The 15,422-nt window shown below is 35.0% G+C and overlaps 3 protein-coding genes across 10 annotated transcripts in view; 1 reads left to right on the forward strand and 2 right to left on the reverse strand.

Moving 5' to 3' along the window:
* The window catches only part of LOC117231403 (calcitonin receptor-like), a 165,602-nt gene that overhangs the window by 88,800 nt on the left and 61,380 nt on the right, over window positions 1-15,422 (forward strand). The window lies entirely within an intron of this gene.
* LOC117231406 lies at window positions 37-573 on the reverse strand. Its single transcript, XM_033489832.1, has one exon. It carries the CDS (start codon window positions 493-495, stop codon window positions 64-66), a length of 432 nt encoding a protein of 143 aa, XP_033345723.1. The 5' UTR covers window positions 496-573; the 3' UTR covers window positions 37-63.
* LOC117231400 (UDP-glucuronosyltransferase 2C1-like) lies at window positions 4,305-10,337 on the reverse strand. 2 transcript variants are annotated; one of them, XM_033489819.1, is made up of 6 exons: window positions 10,205-10,337; window positions 8,923-9,357; window positions 8,057-8,479; window positions 6,589-6,820; window positions 5,443-5,668; window positions 4,318-4,594 (listed from the first exon to the last, which is right to left on the reverse strand). In XM_033489819.1, the coding sequence occupies exons 2-6, from the start codon at window positions 9,331-9,333 to the stop codon at window positions 4,318-4,320; spliced, it is 1,569 nt and encodes a 522-aa protein (XP_033345710.1). In that variant the 5' UTR covers window positions 9,334-9,357; window positions 10,205-10,337. The 2 variants fall into 2 exon arrangements, with proteins under 2 accessions (XP_033345709.1, XP_033345710.1); XM_033489818.1 differs by lacking the exon at window positions 10,205-10,337 and having other exon boundaries at window positions 4,305-4,594; window positions 8,923-9,333.

A 15,422-nucleotide genomic window follows, 5' to 3' on the forward strand; every position in this document is an offset into this window, starting at 1 on the left:
GGATTTGAATAATTTTTTGATAAAGTATATGGATAATACAAATATTTCAGTTTTATGCTTCAGTCATAACGTTAAACATTTATCTTGTTTACGTTTAATTACCTCAGTGATTATGAGATCGTATGGTGGGTCTTTGGGTGGATTTTTAACGAAATTTTGCATCTTTTCGTGGCATAATAATTCACAGAAATCTCTACCATATTTTGTTGCAGTGTAATACGTTATCGCTGTTGGTTCTAGCGTTTTGTACGCTGAAGCTACATCTTCTCTCGTTCCGTTTAAATCGATAATATCCGTGTAATTAGCGATCGGGACTTTCGTTGGGAAGTGGCTGATCATATCGATTTTGTGCCCTTTCTCTGTAAGTCTTTGCACAGAGCATGGAACATTCTGAAGTGACTTTTTCCATCGAACAGGAAGAGACAGAGAATTCTGTAAGCGTCGTTTACGCGAATAAAAAGAGCCACCAACAGTAGGAACAGTATTTTCTGGCATTTCATTTCCTTTTCTTTCTCTTTTCCAGATATCTGCAAAGGATATTCAACTGCCTTCTAAGCGTTTTCCAATAAAATTAAATTTATCTGTATTAAATTTCAATCAAATACCAATAGAATATGGAAAATGTAATAATTTAAACATATGAAAACTCGGAATCGAAAAGTTTGAAAATTTGAAAACCTGAAAACTCGAGAGTGTAGAAAATTTGCAAATCAGAAGCTTCGAAAGTTTGGAAATTTGAAACATTCGAAACATTTTCTACGGTATCTTAACCCAGCACCAATTGTTTTATGTTATAGCAACATAATTGTCCATTTTTAATTTTCCAGTTGTTTCGATTCAAGATACAGTTGTAACTCGCTGTTCAAGTATCTCACAAATGGTCAATTTTCCAACTAATCTACTCAGCCACGTCTCGAATAAAAAAATTATCCAGCACTGAAAGATTTTTACCTTCAATTATGCGCTGAATGAACACCAAATGTATTAATATTTCAGGATGAACCATGGATTGCGCGAACGTCTGTCAAGGGAATTTGTAAACGGCTGACTGTGTTTTTTACGTAGCTCTTTTGTCATAATTATTGTAGAGTCTAGAGGAAGGGACAGTCACATGATCATGCAATTAAAATATTATCTTGAAGAAAACAACGTGTAGACTTTACTCTTACGTTTCTGTTTATTTTTACCTGTAATTATATAGTTTGCGTGGTTTGCTTACAATTTCATACTTCGCCGTTAAAAACGAAGAAAGTACAAAGAGGGAAATTCTATAGAGGATAAATTGTATACAAACGACGAAAATTTAGATAGTAGGAGTATATTTAGAAAACTTATCTGGCATTTCATTTCCTTGTGTTTACTCTGTTTCTGTATTTATCATTGATAAACATAGTCATAGCGAAAACAAGGTTTTTAAATACTCCAAGCTCTTCAATTTTCTAATGTTATAATTTTCCAAGCTCTTCAATTTTCGAACGTTCGATCTGTCAAATTTTCCAATATCAAAATTTTCAAATTTCTGACCACCTGATTTCTCGAATTCGCAAACGTCTGCCTCTGCAAATTCTCCAATACTAGAGTCTGCAAATTTTTGACTCTCGTATCCTCTGAATCTCCAAATTCTCAAACTCCGTGATCACGGGACATTTCAAAAAATAATTCCATTATCTCAGTTCCATTATTCATAACGAAGAAACAATCCATCGTAAGTACTCCCATTAATCGTGCTATAAAATTCTGTCTCTCGCAAACAAATTCGTTAATTACAGAGACACTGGCCATTTGAATAGGCATTTCCCTGCTTTCTGTCTCGAATATATTTCTCAAAAGAACAATCGACGTTGCGTCCGAATTATTTATCGTCAAGTTTGCTGTCTTAATTTTCCGCATCGCGTGCTCCGTGAACGGTCATTATTAATGGTTCGTTGAACCGAATGATGAAAAATATCGTAACTCTACAGAACTACCAAAATTTCATGGTATTTTTATTTCTTTTTCGACTATTTACAAAAGTGAAATTGTTTCCGGATGAAATCAATTTTCTTAATGTCGTGTAACTTTCAAAGAAACTACCCCCTGCTAACGCCAGTTTTAGCTGGTCGGTTAGGAAAATGTCGCAAGTTGCAGTTCCATTTTACGCAGGCTAAAGCGTACAATGATACCGGATGAATAAGGTTTAGTGTCTGGCATGGGAACTCGGTAAACTGCTTGAGAACTTGTCAAATGTTTACGTAATTTTAATACGATTAAACGTGGCCCTGTCCGTGTTTAATTATACTTGATCAAACTTTCAACGGCTCGTTTAATCGAGTTATAAGTGGCTTCATCGTTAAGTTCCTCTAGCCCGGCTCTTCGTTGCTGTTCTCAATTGCACGCGTAACGCGTCCTGTATTGTCGTAGATTCCTTTTCGACGTTTCTTTAATTGTCAGAAATGTTGTGTTCTTGGCTTTACAGTGTATCGATTTAACATTTATCGTCACCTCGCGATGAAATTTGCATCAAAGGTATTTATATATTGGGTTGTCCGAAAAGTTCCTTTCGTTTCATAAGTGAAATAATAGATGCACAACATTTTTTATTATTTTTTTTTCTTTTACATCTCTTTTATCTATCTAAGCCTAATATCCATTTCGCATATCTCCTTTTTACTCTATCCAGTCTTTCTTCCATGTTCCAGTCCCATACTTCTGCTCCAAACATCTTCATTCTCCTTTTGTAGTCCTGTTTGAATATTCTTTCTCCCACGTTCCATGTTTTCTTCATTGCTATGGTTGCTCTCTTTTCCTGTCTTGTATGTGCTTCTCATCACTTCTGTTTTTCTGTAGTACATACCCTAGGTATCTTATCTCGTCCACTATTTCTAATTCTTGCTCTCCCCATTTCAATTTTCTTTGTGTCTTTTTGTTCCTTCTTTTTTCAAATCTCCTTTACCGATTTCGCCTCTTATATATCTACCTCCCCTCTTATCCACTCTATTATATTGCACTCCCTTAATTATTCCATCTCTAAAAACTAAAAACTAATACCTAAAAGCTATTGCAACTTTCTCTATTATTGCCTTTGGGTCTGTCAGTCCTTCTCCAGTCTCATTTAGCGTTTTTCCTATGTCCTTTGATCCTCCCGTTATTTTACATTCTTCTATTACGTGTCTCAGGTCTGCTTCTTTCCTTCTACATAGTCTGCATCTTTTTTCTCCCTCTTTTTTCCAGTATTCCCTTGCTTTGGTCTCGTTTCCACATCTGAATCTTGCCGGTATTCTTCTGTCCTTCCACTTCATCCTCCCTTCTAAGTACTTTGGTAATTTTTCTTTGGCTATGTTTCTGTAATGTATGTTATATTTGGATTCTCTTATCCTTTTCCCCCTCTCTTCTGCTTCTCTCTTTCTTCTTTCTTCTATAATTTGGTCTGCTGTCACCCTTTCTTGCTCTTCTCTTGCTTCCATCAGTGTCCCTTCGTTTCTCACCTCTTCTAGTCCCTTCTTCCTCTTTCTTGCACTTTTCCCTTCTTGACAATTTCCCCAGTTTCTCTCTCTTTCCTTTATGCACTGCTTTACTAGTTCCTTTTTTTTATTCTATGGCTTTCCCTTCATACCTTGCTGCTCTTCTTAATGCTTTTTCTATGATTTCTGTTAGCTTGCATTCTTCTATCAATCACAACACACAACTTTTATTTTATACTATTTTATGAATTTATGTATGATCCATTTTGTAGTAATAGAATAAAATGGATCAAACATAATTCAATAAAATAACATAAAACAAAAAATGTTGTGCATCTACGACTTCCTTATAAAACGAAAGGAAGTTTTCGGACAATCTAATAGATATTGGCACAGTGTAACAGAACGAAGTTGAATAAAATTGTCTAGGAATTTATATCAACGATGTTCAAGTATATTTCTAGTGTATTTCTAAAGGACGTTTATAGATGAAATATAAATTATTTGACTTCGATTTAAATCCGGAACATTCCATTGCTATTATTTGTAACACCAGAGTACGATTTACGTGAATTCGCGGTCGTTTCATGAAAATTTCGCATCGACTAATTTGGCCGCGCGTCCTTTTCAAGAGAAGCTTTTCGTCCTTTCGCTATTTCGTTTTTAGTGCTTCTCAGTTTAATCGTTTCCTCTGCTAAATAAATAAATAAAAAATATTAGCCGATTACATGGAAAAGGCAAAAGCTCGTTGCATCTCTCAGAGGGAATTTGTTAAGAAAATTATCTAACGACACGCTTCTTTGAAAGTACACCTCGCAAAAGAACGCGTGATCTCCTATCCTGTTAAGGCTTTTGCCGATATTCTTCGTCCCGTTTCTCAGTTCAACTTTTTCTCTGTTCGAGCGGCCCTTTTATGGAAGCTTGTTAATACGATATTTAATAAAACTATTAATAAATAAATTGCGAATGTGAAACACGCAAATAAGAAGACGAAAACATCGAGTAGATGCAACTTCCACCAAGGTAATTTCACAGCGGTTGATCTTAAGCTATCTGGCCCATTTCTCAGCACGTATTCAATCCAATATACAGCTGTGTCTAACGGGGACATCGGACGATCTCTGAACATCTTCGACAATGTCTTTGCAGATTCTCTGAAATAATAATGAACAGTATCAGACAGTGATCGTTTTCTGCCCTACCATTTTTTCTTTTTTTTTTTTAGAATTTATGTGGGATAGTGTGACGCCAGGGAAGGACGTGGCGTGAGGGATAATTGTTTATTAGCGTTGTCAGGACATGTTAATGTTGTCAAGGAGTGTTGTGAGCGTTACCAAGGTATGTAAGGAAACAATGAGCATGGAAAATGCTGTCAGAGTTGAATTTATCGTGGTCGTGTGAAGTTCGTTGTGTCGTAGAATTAGTGAGAGACGAATACGCGAAACGCGGTATTATATCCGATTTCGTGTGAGTGCAACGATATTGTATTTATCATATTGTTTTCTATAAATTTATAATATAACATTCCTACATTTCTATTGTATGTTTCAAATTTAAAGGACTGTATATTTGACTTTCCATATGAAATATATCAAATAACGAGAAAAATAATGAGATATATTAAAATAACAGTAAGTTTTATAAAAAATTATATTAAATTTACATAGATAGATAAGATTATTATCCGAATACGGAAATTTCTCGATGGATTATTATTCATTACGTTATACAAATTTTTCATTTCAAAGTACTTCGCTTTTTTTTATCATGTTGAAATCATCATGAGATGATACGACTAATCTTACGGATCGAAACGAAACTTAAAAACTTAAACGAAGGATTCGACCGAAATATTTTTGTTTATATCGTTTTAATAACAGTGTCAGCAGCGCGATTTGATACGATCAGATAAAAAGTTAGGAAATATCTTGTCAATGTCGTTAGATTTCTCGAAATATCTGTCATATTAATTGTAGAGGAGATATCGTATAAGAAACTTTACCTGTATCGGCGATCGTGCAAAACTGCGTTCAACGCAGCGTCCATGGAATGTTCGGTAATGTCATCGATGTCTACTAGAACTGCCACGTTCTTTTCAACCAAAACGTTGATGTTTTTAATTTGGTCACCGAATACCGGCATTCCTATCATAGGAACTCCGTAATAGCTAGCTTCCTGGGTTCCCATAAGGCCGCCGTGAGTTACGAATACTCGCGTATTTGGATGTTCTGCGAGAAATACGTTCGATAATCCTTTAATCTGATCTGATTTGATTGTAGAACTAAGCACGTCTGAGAATCGTTATGATCTCAGAACCTCGTTTTACGACTCTAGCTTTAACAAAATTTCCTCGCAATTCGTGCATTTCTTAATCAATTTTCAGTATATTAACAATAGACATTAACGAAAAATCGAACAGATTTCATACAATCGATCCACGCAAATATCTCCTACGCTATACAAATTACGCGAAATATATTCCAAATATATTACACGAAACAAATGTTTCAAGTAAAACTAATTTACCAAATGTCCAACTAGACAAATTGTAAAGTACAAATTAAATAATAATAATAATAAAAAAGTGAAACTTACCCTGTTTCGAGGGTTACGTTTTGCGATGGTCACGAATTTTACTTAGACGGACGTGCCTTCGAGGTTTCAAGGTATCCTTTGTTTTTTTTTTCTTTTTAATGGAACTATAAATCCCTTTTGTACCTTTTAATGCACCTTTTAATTCTCCATAAAAAAGCATCAAGGTAAGAAGATTGATAACGCTGCGCATTTGCGTTCACGTTTTCCTGGTTCTCCATACGTTCGATTTAACGAACACTGAATTATCTTTCAGATACAAGTACCATGACACTGTTTTGTAGAAAATTGAAAACCACATGGAATGGCATACAAAAAACAAATCGTAATTCCGTTAAAAATCGGAAAGACACGTTGAAATCTCGAAAGTATCTCTGCTTAGAAAAATTTGGCGATCCTCGTAAGACGGTCCCTTTGAAACAAAACAATCAACGAATGAAAAATTTCAACGCACAGTTTCAGAGGTATTTGCGTGAATTGATTTAGACGAGACTGCCTGTACAAACTCGTAAATGGCAGTTTGAGAGTACTTTTTGGAAGGATATGTTTCGCTTACTCAACACCGCAACCTGAGGAATCCAAGGCAACGTCAGCACGTTATTGGGTAAACCAGGTGGTAACTTCGTTGCGTTGGCGCTCTTCAACAAAACCTTTACCGGTGAAATTTTCGCTAACGACGCGTAAATTTGCAATATCGTCTCCGTTGGCAACGTTTCGATGTTCATTAGCGAGCCCAATGAGAAATATACCACACCGTGGCTTGCCATGTCTAGCCATTCCTTGAGTTTCTAGATCAAGAAGACATCAATTCGGCGTTATTGTTATCGTATCGTTTCGTTAAATTTGATTTAGCAAACGTTTAACACTTTGCCTGTCGAACGTTGCTTCTACTTTCCTTCCTCCAGATGTTATTGGGGTGGCAACTGAGTGATTGCGGATTTTGCCATTAGATGGTAATGACAAAATCCGCAATCGCTTAGTTGCCAATCCGATAACATGCAAAACGATAGTTCTTAAAAATATATTCTGCAACTTTGTCGATTAAATTAGAAGAAAGCTGAATATCATGCTATTTCGTACGAAAGATGAACGTTCTTCGTGCGCTATGTAGTTGTCAGAATGATTTATGGTATTTCGTTAATGGGAAAGTTATCTACAATGTAACTTTACGATATATATAATATATCACGTACAAAATTTCTTATTATTGATGCCTAATTGTTACAAGTATTGGCCATAGAATTGTGGCGGCACTCGACAAAAAATATCGCCACTCGACACTAACTTCTACCGGACGACGGTAGCGCAGTGGATGCGCCTTAGGTTACGAACGTTCGGAACCCGGGTTCGAATCCCGGCGCCCGTGTTCCCGATTTTTCTTCCATGACACATAAACGAGAAGAAAGCAATAGTAGCTTATAGCGACGTTCTACATCAGCAACAGCACTATCGCGACGATTACTATTACACCTCAGAATTATAAAAAGACAATAGAAGACCATTCATTTCATTATCGATTCAATAAGGTTTCAATTACAAACAATTACAAATTCAAATTCGAAAATTCGATTACAAATTCAAATCTCCAATTACAAATCACGATTAGAAGATTCTTCGTTTGTAAAGATCGCTTCGCTCGCGTTCAAAATTGGAAAATATCTTGCGAAAAGCGTAACGTAAGAATAACGCGAGTAATTTGCTTCAAAGGTTCGGAATGAATACGAGATAGCAATACGTACAGGATGGAGAAAAAATTCAAACTTCCAAGAACTGCAGTGCAACAGCGAAAGAGATCGACGGGAAGCTAAAATAAGTCTTTTAGGAAAGAAATTTCATAAAGTTGCAGCGGAAGATTTTAAGGAATTATTTAAAGGAATTCGAAGAAAACTAAGGTCACAGAGAGGCATCTCGAAAGTAAGTTTACACGGAATACTGCGAAGAAAAGTTCGAAAAAATCCTCAGAAAGTTTCGAAACCTTCGAGGAATGCTGGAAGAAGATTACAGGAAACTTTTCAAGACATTACCGGGCTTAATTTCGACTTGTCCGCTTCGACGTGTAATCCACCAACTTCGATGACCGCCGGTGTGACTGGTCTGATCCCGTAATAACTATAGTGCGAGTTCACTATAGCCAACGACACAGTTTTCTCCAATTCTCTGACGTCGGGTATATTAGGTAAACCCAGGTATTTCTTCATCATATCGGTTTGTTCGGCTGTGTAGTGATGAAATATCAATGTATTCTTGTAGTTGGTCAAGAAATTCCACAGGCGATCGAAGAACGTGTCCACTACGGCATTATCGTTGTGGAAACCGGAGAAGAAGGCGTAACTCGTAGGATTCCCCATAATATCGTCGATGAATGACATTTGCATGGACGACAAGACGATGGCCACTGGCGCTTTCAGAAGTTGGCCGAATCCTATGTAGCACGGCGAGCCAAAATACTGGAAGAAACATTAATCTTCTTAGAGTTGCAAACTCTATCTCGTCCGATCTGTCAGACTTTATGTATCTGTTCGTTTTACAATTTGAATTAATTTATTTAATTACACGGTTAAAGTAAAGTGTCATTAACGCTTTCGCTGTTGTTAAATAGGCGATTACCGTGTCGATTTCGTAAAATTCAGCAACGAAAGCGTTAGACTTAGTTTCATAGAGAGAAAAGATATTTGACGAATGAATAGAAAAATACTCGTATTCGCTACAACGCGTATTATCTTCATTTTGTTATCGTCAAGCCTTTTATCGCCTTTTATCTTTTATGTCTTATAAAACGTTTCAATCTACGAAAGTTTGTGCTATTTATGTTTTAAACGCGTTGTTTCGCGGAGAGAGACAGGATAGATGGAAATTCGGATTCGTTACTCTTAATCTTAAATATATTCACCTCTACGATAATCAGGTCATAAGGTGGATCATTGGGTGGATTTTTGATGAATTTCTGCATTTTTTCCTGTTTCATTAGATCACACAGATTATTACCAAAATCTGTGGCTACGAAATAAGTAACTGATCGCTGTATATATTTTCCATGATCCGTGGTTATGCCGTTCACCACGGTTTTTAGGGTTCCATTTAAGTCAACGACGTCCGTGTAATTAGCCAATGGAGTTTTCAATGGGAAATGGCTAATTACGTCGACCTGATGCCCTCTTTTTACTAATTCCTTGCACAGGACATCGAACATCCTGAAATGGCTCTTGCCATTGTATGGGAAGATGCCCAAAATTCTGGAGGCATCGTTCGCGTGTATGAACAGAGCCAGTAGCACGCAGAACAATGCCTTCTGGTGTTTCATGTTCGTGCCGTTTTCTGTTGATACCTGCAAAATTATCTTCTTTAAAATAATGAAATTATACTTTTTCGAGATAGTAACGTTGAATTATTTTATACGTCGATAATACGAACTTTTGGAAATTCAAAAATTCTGGAATTCGAAAGTTTCGAAAGCTTCGAAAGTTAAATTTGAGAGTTGGACAAATAACATTCCTTCCTTTTTTTTTTGATAAAAGTAGCACTACTCGAACGGATGAAATTACATAAAACAGCGATATTTTCATTTACACATGGAGATTTCGTAGTAATTGTGCCGCTTACAATTATTCAGCAGTTCGTTTTATCTCCGTTTATCGTTCGAGATATTTTCAAATTATCAAAACTATAAGTGAAAGGTTACAGTCGTATTGTATTCGTATCATTAATGAACTAACAGAAGTTTAGTAGGAAGTTTAAAAAGAAATTTATTTGCCAGAAAGTAATATTGTAAAATTGAAGTTTATTCCACTTATATAGTCGCCAGTTTAATAGATTAAGTTAATAAAAGCTTAGCTTGAGGCAGTATAAATATGTTTTCGTTGATTAGTATAATTTCGTAACACGCTTCATAAAAGATATCGAATTTGTACTTCAGTCGGCCGTCAGAACTACCAAATATAAAGTAGAAATAGTGGCAAAATAAATCATAGAAATCCTTCGTAATCCGTAAGCGAAACGATGAAAATATTATCTATCTATCTAGTGAGCTAATAGAAAGTAAACGCTTTCAGCCACATTAAAATTCATATACATGACTAAAAATAGACTTCAAATTTGTTATATCTTCGTCGCATCGTTTCACATCTTAAAAGAAAAGAAGAAAAAAAAAAAAGTTAAAATTCACAGAAACTCACCAAAGTTTACTAAGAAGTTCTCAACTTCGACTAAAAGGTAGCTCTTATAGTAATATTTCACTCGAGTACTATATATATCAGTGCTTGTGTTTGAGGTAAAATTTACAACGTAACTAAGAAACCAAAGGTTCCGAAAGCTTGTGTCTTTCGTCGACGTTGATCTGCGACTGTTAACGTTAAGTACTGTGCAACATCTATCGTTTGCCTTATCGTCGCGTGTGTTAACACATATTTCTCTGTATTGTACGTATATATTATACGTTCGTATTATATGTGTTTTAACTAAATTGACATATAGCAGTGCATTACAGATAAATATTTATATCATGCACGTCTTTACTGTCGATTAACATAGGATAATCACATATACTTACAAGGTAAATAAATAAGAGAAAATAGGGAAGTTCGAAGTATACAAGAGGTCGATCGCAAGAAGATTCGGACAGCCTACAATTTTCATTTTTAAGCTCTATAGTTTCAGTAAATATACGAGCATGAACAAGAATGTATTACGTTACGCTACGATATAAACAACAGTATAGAAAAAACATCTTCGGCAATTGTTCGTTGTTGTCTAAATATTAATCATCCATCGGCATTACGGAGGTGCCGAGTGTCCAATTTCTCCGAAACGAAGGTACCAGATCCCGTGGTTCCCGCGTCTAAAAATTTTTACCTCGCTCGATTCAGTTCTAAATACCAGGAGTAAGATAAGCAGTGTTCTTCAGCGACCCATATTTTCATTCACGTCGTTCTTCTGCTAAGTGTTTTTTACATGCATAATTATTTTTATTTTAGTATACGTAGCAATCTCTTAATATAATATTCTTAATCCTAATATACTTAATAATAGTGATAGCTTAATAATAATAGCGTAGTATATACATAGGTTAGTAAATGTGAAATATAGAGCTTTTTTTCTCGGAGTGTCGTATCATTTTCCAATAATAAATAATCCACTCGAAAATCTCACAAATATAGGTCAAAGAACAATTACACTTTCTTAAGCGCCGACGAATTTCTTCGTATTTCTTCGAAACATGATAATTCTATGGGCGAAATCCTACGACAACTTTTTGTAATATTTGTTTCACACGAAACAGCGTACCTTCGTGCAAATTACCATTTTATTGGAAAAATGTTTTGACATTTGGCTAGAGTATCACCTATATAGCAAGTTATAACGAGTAGCTTGGAATTCTTTTAGATTTTTCTAAAGCCCGAAACAATAAGAAATCAGGTCAAGGACGGGAAACTCATAACATCGACCGCGTTAGTAAAAATCTATATTGCCGACGGAGGGTTTGAAAAAAAGAAGAAACGAGAAAGAGTGAATTTTTATATCAACAACGACTCCAACAACGTTCAGAGAAATCTCTCATGGAGTTAGGTGGTGGAGTGCGTAAATAAATACAAGCGACGACGAGTATACGCGTCAAACGCACCGTAACGAAGTTCTTGTTTGACGTGTATGCTCGTCAAACGATGTTTACTTGTTAAACATTTCTCTTCCATAAACAAAATAAAACAACGAATTACAAGAACGATGAGAAAAACACAAAAATTTTACATGATCTTAACAAAAATCTTGCTGACCGTAACTCCAAAGTATTTCCGGTAATTACAATTGTTTACTGCAAATGAGATTCGTTGGTTCGCAAAAATATCGTAAGTAGTATAATTTTCGACCGGGTGATAATCTTGCAAATTACAATAGATAATTCTATACTTTTTTGACCAAGTATGAATCTATAAACCGTTTTTTCCAAAATCGACTTTTCGAAAAAAGTAAGCTTTGAAAAGAAAAAATTAATTTTGACAAAAATTGCAGATTCTCAACTTCGCAGACGTTTTGTGCTCTTACAGTAGCAGCCACAGAGCTGCTATCGAGACGAATATTTAAATATGTTTAAATAATGATCAAAGTGAAACAAGTGTCCAAGGACACGCCACCTTTTTGCTTACGTTTTTCAATTTATTTGGAATAAACGGTCTAGAAGAGGATCTAACAATAGCCAGCAGCAGGACGGATACTTCTACTATGAGAAGCATCGGGAAAAATTAGAAAATCATGTTTCGTATCAAACATAAAAGTTTGAGCGACGATAATGGTACTCAATGTCGGAGGTTGCCTGCCGCTCGGTGTAACAAAACCGCTTGAATACCATCGTTGCCGAGTATTGTACAATAAAAGCACAAAACATCTCCAAAGTTGAAAATTTCCAATTTTTTTCAAGATTGATTTGCTCGAAAACTACGCCCTATAGAAACAAACTGAGAACAAACGTTCGCAGCTTCGTGTTCAGTTTCCAAAAGTTTACAAGAGTCATGTATTAAAGATCGTAAAATTGAAAAAAAAAAAAAAAAAAGGAAGAGGAATCAAAATTTGTTGAACAGAGTAATCAATAGCAAAACTGCTGCCGCCAGAGCGTTCTTTCATGTGCCCGTTTTACGTGTGATACACATTCATCGAATCCTCCCTCGAAGAAGAAGCATATTTTTCACTGCAAAGTATGCAGAAATATTCTTCTTCTTTTCTTCGTCGCTTTCCTCTAAATTTTTCAAATCTTTCGCAACTGTTCTTCTTCTCTTAGCCTTTGGTTTGTCTCTACTGGTTGATTTTCTCTGTTTTTAGCTTGCTTTAGCGCTCGTTCTGCTTTCTCTTTTTTTAATTTTCGTTTGATAGGCGATCCGTTTAACACGTCCGAGTGTTCCTTTCTTTTCGATGCTCTTTTGGTTTCTATCTGGGTAATATTCGCTGTATCTTTCAGCGAAACAATTTTATCTCGTTCATTTTTGACCGAAACAGAATTATATGGACTTACTGTCTATCATAATGTCTCGTACAAGCTGGCTGTTGGATTTATTTAAACTTCCAGCGACTGCTGAATCGAAAGGCATCCAAAATCACCTTTCCAAAGCTTTGTCACTTTTTACTGAAAATAAAATAGTCGTTCCTTTTCAATGTCATTTTCTGAAATTTGCGTAATATCGAATTTACATTTTTTTCGTAAATATCTCGATTCTACAAAGAAACAAAAAAAAAAAAGCTATTTTCAACCTTGAATATCTCGCAACACGATTTTGGCGGTTACGCCAGTGTTGCAGATAGAATTTCTAGAATGTTTTCAACTGTTTCTTTATTACAGAAAATTATGTAGCCGTTTTGTCATAATTATCGAATAATTTATCGTATCAGTTACAATTTTTGCTCGCTCGTATTAGCAAGTAAGAATAAACTATGAATCATAGTATGCAACATTGTAATCGGCAACCTTGTGCTGTAATTACTGTCAACTATATGTATTATGAATTATGCTATGCAAATATATTGCCGTTTTTATCAGGCAAGTTATCGCTTAAAGTCAAAGAAATATTTATCATCTTGAATAACGCGAAGGTTTTAAAATATTGGCTTGGCAATTAAGTAATTGCGGATTTTGTCAATACCACCTAATGACAAAATCCGCAATCGTTTAGTTGCCAGCCCAATAGTATCGTGGTAACTGTACAAAATATCATACGCAAATAGCAATAGAGTGTGGTGATCGTAGTACAACCGAACAGGATTTGATTCTACGTGAAAAAATAAGTCGAAGACGCGGAATAACATTTTTTCATGTGACGTTTCGTTTCTGAGAAAATCGAGTTCGGAAATTCGTGGGTACAGCGATGTGTCGGTTATCCGTGTCCCGTTTTCCGAATTTTTAATGTGGTAAGTACGAAAGCGTAAAAGATAGTTAGGTATCATGAAAACAATTAATCTGCCTTTCAACCGATCAAGTAATTAATTAAACTTAAAAACATGTACGACGTTACATGGTCAAAATGCGTTGTATAATTTTATTATGCAATTTTTAAACGTTAAACCTTTTACGCACAATATATTTAAAAATTTATTTTTCTCGAAAATGAAGCGTTTTATGGAAAAATTGTATTCTACGTGCTTCACTTCTATTCAAATGCAGTTTAAAGCCCGCTCGATTATTTACTCTTCTTCAGTCTCCACTTACCAAGCTAAAGTATACTCGTCAAATGTCGAAAGTCGATTTCCTTGAGAACGAACCACCCGATCTGCATATTACTGTTAATATACGAACTACGTGGTATATAAATACGATTATATAAATGCTATAAAACAGCGTGTTTTATAAGCTGAAAGAAAAATATTTTTGAATATGGCAGGTGGCCTTTACGATAATTATCTGGCAGTGACGAAGTTATGTTTTGGTTAATAAACGAAAAAAAAACCTTTACTAATCCGTGATTAAAAACTGTGTACTATATGAGATGACGAAATTTGCCGAATTGCATTGTTAATCAATTTGTAAAAAGGATGATATTAAAACGATGGATGTATAGTTTAGTGTAATTACTGTAAAGTGTTGTCGTTTAAAAAGTTTATCGCAATCACGATACATATTGAGTCGCTACATCGTACTAAACACATGGTGCACGTGGTAAATATTATGTTAAACTTCGTGCACACTGATGTCTGGCGAAATTTTGTTGCACTAAATAAAAGTACAGGGGCATTGATAAATAGATTTCACGGTGTAACAATACAAAAATTTAGAGGAAACAAAGTATGCCAGTATGTGGCCATTAATACACAGGGAGATACGGGATTTTGTGTGTTTTTATAGAATAAACACGGGAGCACGATAAAAACAGAAAGAATAATACGAAAAGAATAATGGAAACGGAATAAGTAAGGAAAAATAGGAAGTTAAATTTACAACTTTGTTATCAATACGAATATTATCATAAGAAGAATAACATTGACTATATTATAGTTACTATTTACAAACACACACAAATACTACAATGCGTTATTATTTAAAGATAAACATAATTTACATAATTATGTAATAAATGCGTACGTACACATTTCGTACATTGGCTGTTGTTAATTATCATTAATTAATCTCGAAGTGAAACAACAACAACAACAACAACAACAACATAGGACATGACACGACATAATATAAACATGAACATGAACACGAACATAGATATGAACAATAAATGGTAAGAAATAATAAATCTATTATATTTAACGAATATAAATTACGGATGAAATAAAAGATTGAAATTGCTACACGTAAATATTATACAGGGTGCGGCCAAAAGTTATGCGCGAACGAGATGATCTTTACAGAAGATGAGAATAAGATTTTTTTTTTTGAAAGGATTAATTACTATAGTTATATATTCA

This window comes from Bombus vosnesenskii, unplaced genomic scaffold (assembly GCF_011952255.1).
Source record: "Bombus vosnesenskii isolate JDL3184/JDL3185 unplaced genomic scaffold, Bvos_JDL3184-5_v1.1 scf7180000013272, whole genome shotgun sequence".
Taxonomy (NCBI): Eukaryota; Metazoa; Arthropoda; class Insecta; order Hymenoptera; family Apidae; genus Bombus; species Bombus vosnesenskii.